At 39.8% G+C, this 8,387-nt stretch overlaps 2 protein-coding genes across 4 annotated transcripts in view; one reads left to right on the plus strand and one right to left on the minus strand.

Moving 5' to 3' along the window:
* Positions 1-6,016, minus strand: part of spag1b (sperm associated antigen 1b) — a 17,527-nt gene extending 11,511 nt beyond the window's left edge. The window contains exons 1-10 of one of the 3 annotated variants that reach the window (XM_054781436.1): positions 5,713-6,016; positions 5,202-5,361; positions 5,004-5,129; positions 4,864-4,925; positions 3,372-3,478; positions 3,178-3,283; positions 2,956-3,086; positions 2,747-2,853; positions 2,342-2,465; positions 539-994 (exon numbers count right to left, since the gene is read on the minus strand). In XM_054781436.1, coding sequence (XP_054637411.1) covers positions 539-994; positions 2,342-2,465; positions 2,747-2,853; positions 2,956-3,086; positions 3,178-3,283; positions 3,372-3,478; positions 4,864-4,925; positions 5,004-5,129; positions 5,202-5,361; positions 5,713-5,852 — 1,519 coding nt within the window. In that variant the 5' untranslated portion in view covers positions 5,853-6,016. The remainder of the gene's footprint in view (positions 1-538; positions 995-2,341; positions 2,466-2,746; positions 2,854-2,955; positions 3,087-3,177; positions 3,284-3,371; positions 3,479-4,863; positions 4,926-5,003; positions 5,130-5,201; positions 5,362-5,712) is intronic. The other 2 variants (XM_054781434.1, XM_054781435.1) reach the window with 2 other exon arrangements.
* A 742-nt stretch (positions 6,017-6,758) lies between these two features.
* The window catches only part of fbxo43 (F-box protein 43), a 6,073-nt gene continuing 4,444 nt past the window's right edge, over positions 6,759-8,387 (plus strand). Inside the window, exons 1-2 of the mRNA XM_054782121.1 lie at positions 6,759-6,889; positions 8,272-8,387. The exon at positions 8,272-8,387 is cut by the window's right edge and continues 686 nt beyond it. Of these exons, the coding sequence (XP_054638096.1) occupies positions 8,319-8,387 (69 nt within the window). The 5' untranslated portion in view covers positions 6,759-6,889; positions 8,272-8,318. The remainder of the gene's footprint in view (positions 6,890-8,271) is intronic.

Raw genomic sequence — 8,387 nt, forward strand, 5'->3', positions numbered from 1 at the left:
CTGAGATTTTTTCTTTCACTTTCTCACTTCCGCTGTGAGATTTATAGCTCCAGTCTCATCCAATTTCACAGTCACTGGCCTGCAGTCATGTGACCTGAGCAGAGAGGCTTATCACCAGGCTGCGACTATAACAGAAAAGCCGTCTGTTTAGAGCAACCACCGAAGTGACACATCACTTCTTGGGTGACAGTCCCTGCTCAAGTTCACATTTTAACTGATGTGCAGTTCCACATGTGTTAGACACATATGGGCTGCTTTTGATTTGATTTAGCCTGAAATGGACGGCGGGAATGCTGTCGTTGTACCGGCAAGGTCATGACCTTTAAATTGCAGCTGTCACGATTTGAAGCTACATTTATTCAAGTACAGGTGATGGAGCATTTATCAGTTTCGTTTCCCTACATGTTTTAACGTGCTAATCGGTATGTTATTTAATGTCACTGTGGCACAAGTTTACTTGACTGTCATATACAAGTACTGTATAGTACAGCAGGTATTGTAAATACAATGTGAGGAACAACAACACGCTGAACCTTACCTGCATCTGCACAGCCTTGAATAGCTTGGGAGTATTTTTCCAGTGCATCGCCAAACTGTCCATTCTTAAACAGCAGATTTCCTTCATTCTTTAAGCGGGATAGAGATATGGGGAGGGCTCCACACGGCACATCAAGATTGACATGTTCCCCGACATTTCCACCCACTGGAGTCTCCTTGCCGCTACTGACTTGATTAACCTGCCCCGACACTGCTGAGCCCTTCTTGCTTGTTCCATTAGCTACCTTCTCCTTGGACTCCTGTGGGACTTTGAACTTGTCTGAGCTGCTACCTTTGCTCCTCCAGTGTCCATGATGGGAGTTAGTGGAGTCGCTGTGCGGGGCCCCGTCCCATTTGCCATGGGGCCTCTTTTGTGCGTTACCCATGTCTCCCCTCTCTGCAGGAGCAGCTGAGCACTCGTCCCCTCCCACAAGCTGGCTTGGTTCAACCGGACAATCTGGAGGGTAGAGGGAGGGGGGGTTCCCGGGGAGAGGTTACAATGAAACACACCCACAGGAAGCAGTCAGTGGTTACATCACAGTTGGGGGAGGGTTAGGACATGCATGACATAGAGCCACATAAGAGGAGGAGTTCCAGGAAGCGGCAGGAAGAATTACGAGAGCACTGGTTGGGGGTGGGGCGGTAGAACACGTGTGCATACAGTTAACATGTCACATGGTCTCGAGGGAGGGGATTTCCAAAGCAGTCAGTGTGGTTTGTGGTCAAAAAGACATATGTAACAGAAATGAGGGCACAACTTGATGGCAGGCATTGATGGCGGGACACAGCGTTACACCCGCACTAGATATCTTATGGGAGCCTATACAGAAGCTCAAGATCAGCAGCTTCATTGAGGAGAATATAAGGAGATAGATCATTTGCATCACAAAAACCTAAGTGTGTAGATATCTTCTATACACTGCATACCTATAGAAACAGACACCTGCTCTGAGCATGTAATATATTGCACTATATGATAATATACTATTCTTTTTTTACTGTAAATGTGAAAAGTCAGTGTGAAGTGATATAAATGATGTACAGTATCTTATAATGTGAGTTATGTAAACAAATTACATGAATAAGATTTTCAGGATAGATAAATCCATCCAACCAACCATTTTCTATGCCGCTTGTCCTCATTAGGGTCATGGGTAAGCTGGAGACTATCCCAGCTGACTTTCGGTGAGAGGTGGGGTACACCCTGGACTGGTCGCCAGCCAATTGCAGGGCACATATAGACAAATCATTCACACTCACATTCACACCTATGGATTTTCATGGTAATATTAATTTAAATGAATTATTGTGGCCTTACATTGCAGTGGTGTAGACCTACACTTCCATCACACAGAGAGCGTGTTTCTAATATTTTGAGTCCCTCATGTGGGGCTGAATAAACTAACATAAAACTAATCACACACTCAGTGTGATGCAGTGCAGTTCTACGTCACTATAAAATGAACACATTGTTAAATGAATTATTTTGACAGTGTCAACAGGAACTGAGCATCATTATATTTGTAAAGGCAGGGTTTTTCAGTCTGATTTTGTATTGGATTTCAGTAATTATAGGCCTGCTTTGGCCTGTTTTGTTTGCGAATTTAGCTCCTACTAGCATGAGTAAATGTTTTTGCTTTACGTGATCAAAACGAAGCGTTAGAATAATGCTTTTTTTTTAAAGCTATAATTACCGTGCTCGTGAACCTTCAAGAATGTGCAATTTGGGATGATTTCGATCAACTTGTTAAAGTGTATATGTGCAAATCAAGAGTTAATTTAAAAAAAAAAGCTTAAATCTCACCAGTCTGCTGGAGTTTTATGGGTTCATCGTCCTCTTCTACTTCTTGGATGATGATTTGTTTGCCTTTTCTCTGCATTCCTTGTCGCAGTTCTTTCATCTTCTTTGGAGTTTCAGACAGAAGTTGCTACATCACAAATCATTGCACACATCAGCATATGCATATTACGTCAGCAAATGTTACCACTACAATCTATGATATATTACTGGAAACACTTTTCCCCAAGTTTGCGAGGGGTGGGCGGATCGATCCAAACATCAATACTATCGATACCAAAGGTGGTATTAGTAACTCGTCGATACCAAAATGTGGAGTATTGCCCACCCCCGTTTGCTCCTGTTGTCATTACGACAGACGGCGACACCTGGCGGACTAAACAAGCAACTGCAATCAACTGCTTCACTTACAGCGGCTGCAACATTATGTGGTTCCTCTCTCAGCACAGTTGTCAGGTCTTCAACAGCCAGTTGCCCGTTTCCCATTTCATTATGCACAGAGGCACGACGAAGCAGAGCTGACCAGGAAATGTATAATTACTACAAATACTGTTCACCTCAGCGTTTTGGTTCCAGTACTTGATACTGTAGATGTACATATGCACATGAGAATTAAACACCTTTTACATTGCAGGGTTCAAGCTCCAGTACACTGTTGCAGTCCTTCATGGCACTGGTCCATCGCTTCAGCTTGATCTCTGCCTGGGCTCTGTTATTGTATGCAGCCACCGTGGGCATAATGGATAGGCTTCTATGATGATGAGGCGATACAAGTCAATTAGACCTTCCTGTACAGTTGAATGGAATGGGAACCTTACATTTGAAGACGAAACAGTCCTGACCTGGAGTAGTATGCAACTGCCTCTTCGTAATCATTGACTCTGAAAGCTTCATTGCCTTTGTCTTTTTCACGCTTTGCTAGAAGCAGCCTCTCCTCTGTTGTCAGCACTGGATGTATTGTTGAGACACATTATCCTAACTTGTACTCCCAAGTCGACAAAATGTTGCATGAGCTAGAAAAAGCTAACGCATTTACATGAAGGATCCACTTCAGCCTTGGGGTGTTCTGTGGTGACAATTGCAGGCTGATCATTTCCAATGTAGTCGCCGTCAATTTTCTGACATTCTTTCTCCACATCAAACCTACAGCAGGAAGATGTTCAAGGTGAGACAATATACATAAACATGTTTTTAGATGGTTTGGGGGCGGTGGGCACTCTGATCCATTTTATGCATTCCAACAAAGTGCAGCCTGGGGGCCATTTGAGGCCTGCAGGTTGTTTGAAAATGAATCACTTCGGAAACAAGTGGATGGGCTGGAAGGAAAAGTGGAAGAAAGAAGCAAAATGGTGCAAAGGATCACATTATATCGCAAATGAGGTGCAGAGTGGATGATTTGGAGCAGTCGACATCACGCAGGTCTTGTGCTAGTGCAGCTGACAATGGAAGCGGACACAATTGATACATGCATCCCAATGTCTGTCAGGAATAACAACTGTCATCATAAAGTTCAACAGCAGAAAAAACAAGGTACCATCGCTGAGGCACAGAAGTAAGACGAAAGAAACAAATGTCTACATCAGTGAGCATCTGACACAATGCAATGCTGACATTGCCAAGAAGGCACGCGACTTAAGGAAGCAGGGGAAAATTCAGGGTACTTTGGAGCACCAACTGCAAAATCTCTATAAAGTTAAATGGACGACCGAAGGATGCCAAAGTTCTTATTGTCTTCAAAAAGACTTAAAAAAACTTGACTAAGACTTTGAAGTCAACATACTTGTGTTTTGTTTTAATGTTCTACTCAAATGTTTTGCAAACGTATTCCTATTTATTATTAACGATTTATTCCCAAATTGATCATTTTTCAAATGTTATTTATTCCACAAGGTTTATAGTGTCATTATTTTAACTACAGATTTTTTTTTAACACCATTCCTTTCATGCAGGTAGTGCACAAAAAAATGATAAAAGTGAAATATTGTAAATGTGAACAAGTAAAAGTTATGATATGAATAAATAATCAGTAATAGACATTGGGAAGGGGTAGGATTAAATATGAGATCTGCTTTTTCCTACTCCTTTTCAGACATGTTGAATTGTGCAAATGTAACCATGTGATGGTCTTTCATGTAACTTGTTCGGCACGTCTGAAATAAATAAACATACCATACCACATTAAATACTGCTACACATTTTTTCTATTAAATTAAAAAATAATTTTGTCACCTTTAACACAAAGCTGAGATGCAGGCTGCTTTATGTCTAAATTCTACAGTACATTGATTGGGTTAGCCTTTTCAGAAAATGAAAAATATCAAAGTGGTCACCGCGTCCTTTGATTTTTCAGTATGCGGCCCTCTAGTCCCTCAGTGGAAAAAGTTTGGATGACTAACCAACTTAGTGTAATTTCTAATAATATATCTCATTTATAAAGAATTCATTTTATTTTTACCATATGCGGAGGCCCATTAAAAAATTAGCTGCCATGTCGATGGTTTTTCAGATTTAAAAACAAAATGACTTACTTGTCCCATTCTCGATAATCTCGTGGCTTCATACATCTTGAAGACCTCAGTTGACCTGAGTTCTGCAAGGAAAATGACTTGTTATCTCCCCATGTATGAACGTACTATAAATGGTTATGGCTGTGTTAGACACGTTTTACCCCACTGAGTGGAACAGAGCAGTTGGACCCTCTCACAGGCGGTATAGTTTGAGCCACATCATCTTCTTCAAACATTAAATGCTTTTTGAGAGACATCTCTGTCTCTCTGCATTCATCTTGCCACATCTACAAAATGTAAACATTTGAGTAAAATTTTAAAGAACTTTGCACCTAAGCGGTAATAAAGCTGTAGCACACCCTCAACTTCTTTTCAATAAGGCTCCTCTCATCTGGTGGGAGACTGGAGAATGTGGAAACAGGATTTTCCTTCCTAAGTGCTCGGCTGTGAGGGTCTAGTTTCTCCAGATGGCTCTCACAAAACTCAATCAGATGAGGATAAATGCCCTCCTTGCCAGATCTATACATGGGAAAACAGCAGGTACAGCCAATCACAACAATTAATTACTTTTGATAGCAGTAATAATGTTAATAGCAATAGCAACCCCCCCCCCCCCCCCCAAAAAAAAACAGATATTCATCATGACGCTATTGTTATAGATCCATAATGGTAGATCATATTCAGATGAAAATACAAAGAATTGTCTTTGCCGTTCCATTGTTTTAGAAAGGAGTGTATCCACTGTATTGTATGATGCAGAACATTTGGTTACCACTCCAAACTAGAACCCCAATAATATGAATTTTTATAGCTTAATAACAATGTTATTAATGTAATGACAGAGGTTTGATACAAATAATGGCTGTTTACCTCAGTAATCGAAGAATTTTCTCCAGGTATTTGGCATCCTTGCATTTGCCAATGTAGTCATATTCCAGATGCTCCACAGGGATCTTGGCAGTGGGGTCATTAGAAGTAAAGTTGCTTTGAAGGAAGGAAGCAGCATTCATGTCTAGGGACTACTATTGCTATAAACGGTACCAAAAGGGAAAACAATGACAAAGGGGAAACAAGTAAAGAAAATAAAGACGATATTATCAATGTGAACACAAAGATTCAACTTTTTGTCTCGTCGTTAGCCTTAGTGTTGTTTTTGCTCTCGAAGAAGCGTTTTATAGCTAGAGTTTGAAGGGTTGCCCGTGGAGACAACGCAACGTTTTAAGGCGTACGTGGCTACGTCATCAGATGGCGTCAAGATTGAGAACCGCCAACAAGCTAATGGATTTTAACGACTAATGACCTTTTATTTAAAGATAAGATAAAAGAAAACATATATAAAACAAACCAAACTTGCATATAATGTGGTGTACTGGTAAATAAATATCGGACATTTTAATAAATATTCACGAGGATATATGACAAATGTTACATGGTCTTGAATGAGCATACAACGATGTGCAATCTAAAACGTCATTATTTACATCTGAGACGGAAAATAATTTGATTAAATGATTAATCTAAATATTTGAAGGGACACCCGTAGCTGATGAATAAATGATATCAAAAAGTACTTCATATTTCATTCAAATTATTTGAAATCATGTTGGAATTAGTTTATAATGCAAAAAGATTATTATATAAGTAAACATAAAATAAGATGCTGATTCTTATCTTCCAACCTTATCACTCCACTGGGGATTAACTATTGACGTCTGTTGCTTATTTTTCTTTGTTTTGTCTTTTAAATTATCCTCGTTATGATTATTATTTTGAGTATTCCTTCTTTCCATGCATCATTGCCGGTTCCAGACTCCAATACTGTAGGTGGCGGTAATACACCTAATAGCTTAGTGTGCCAAACGCCAACAGGAAACACGTGACACAAGCCAACTTTGGCACCAAATTTCAAAGCGTAGCTACTCGCTGGTATTTACTGGTATGACTTGAACGCTAACACGTAGCTTATAGAAACGATGACACACGGTGTCAGCTGAGGCTTCCAATCGAGCCTCTATAAATCCGAGGTTCCTCTGTGGTCTCGCTTGAAGTAAGTGTTTTGATTTTGTTTTATATTATGTTTATTGTCAAATAGAGTCAATAAAATCAATCAATAAAATTGTATCAATTTTAATGAGACACAATAATGTTCGTTACTGTGCACAATTTCCTGAATATTAAGTCACGTGAAAGATACTTTAGTTTATAGTACCAGGCCTTAAGTAATAAAGACGCAGTATCCAGTGGCAAAATTCAAGTCAGTTGTATTTATATAAAGCGCCAATTCACAATAGAAGTTATCTCAAGGAACTTTACACATGGAGCAGGTCTAGAACCACAGTCCAGCCAACTGAACCCCACATGGACATCATCAGAGTGAGCACAGCACATGTAATTGATTAACAAGTGTAATGGCAACACTAATGAGTCAGCTGATGTTTGGTGTAGGTAAACCAGCTGCAAAGAAGATCCACAGAAAATGGCAAAAATTTGGCTTTTGTTATCCCTTGCCTAAATGAAAAAAGAAATACTACAGTATGAGGTTTTTTTTTTAAGAGTCACTCAATCATACTACTGTTCAGCATTATTTTAAGAGCAATAGCGTGAAGGAGGAAATATTTCTGCTTTTTCAGGAGCACTTCTTCCTCTGTCCAAATTTGGCTCTTGCAATGGTTGGCCTTATTTTCTCAAAATTAAACCGAATATTGAAAATCACAAATACAAGTGTCGTCACAGCGCTTTGTCTCGTAATCTAAGCAGATGTGCTTTGTTAATGGGGGCGCTACGATTTTACATAATTCTCTTAACATATTTGCTTTCCATGTTATCACTCGCCTGCCTTACCTTAAATAAACAGTGGGAAATCAGTCAGAGGACAACAGAATGTGCTCCTAATATTTGCCGATACTACTGTCACTGCAGCGCACGCACACACACTTTTTGCATCCAAAATATTCAACTTATTCACAGTATTTAAGAAAGTAAATGTCTCATGACATCACCAAAGATGGTTGCACTTCCTAATGTTTTGTCGGGGAAACTGAAATTTTAAAAGTGCATTGAAACACAATCATACCTTCACTCAGAAAATTGACTGACTCCATGGAGATAGGTAATCTTACCCCACACGTTGATTTACATTTAGATGTATATTTAATTGTATATTGGGTAATACTGGGCTGCAAAAGCATATGGACTTTAAGGTCCCCCTAATGCTAATGTGTGTACAGTCAGGCAGACCCTTACTTGCATAGTTCCTGGGTATTCCTATAAGTGGGTTCAATATTTTCATTTACCATTTTGGCTCAGTAACAGTTTCAGCATTTACATGCAGTTCCTCAAGGAATTACATTTACAACTAATCAGTCTCTTGACCTTCAAGTTCGAATTGTATTTCTCAGAATAGTTAACGTTTCTGTTTGTCATTTAAAGGCCTCAGTGGGAACATCACTGTTTGTGTGACCAGTAGGAGGAGGATAATGCAGTGGACTCCTGAATCCAGTGTCTACCATGGCAGCTGCAAAGGCCAACAGTATTGTGAGAATTCT

The sequence above is a fragment of the Dunckerocampus dactyliophorus genome, chromosome 7, assembly GCF_027744805.1.
Source record: "Dunckerocampus dactyliophorus isolate RoL2022-P2 chromosome 7, RoL_Ddac_1.1, whole genome shotgun sequence".
NCBI classification, from domain to species: Eukaryota; Metazoa; Chordata; class Actinopteri; order Syngnathiformes; family Syngnathidae; genus Dunckerocampus; species Dunckerocampus dactyliophorus.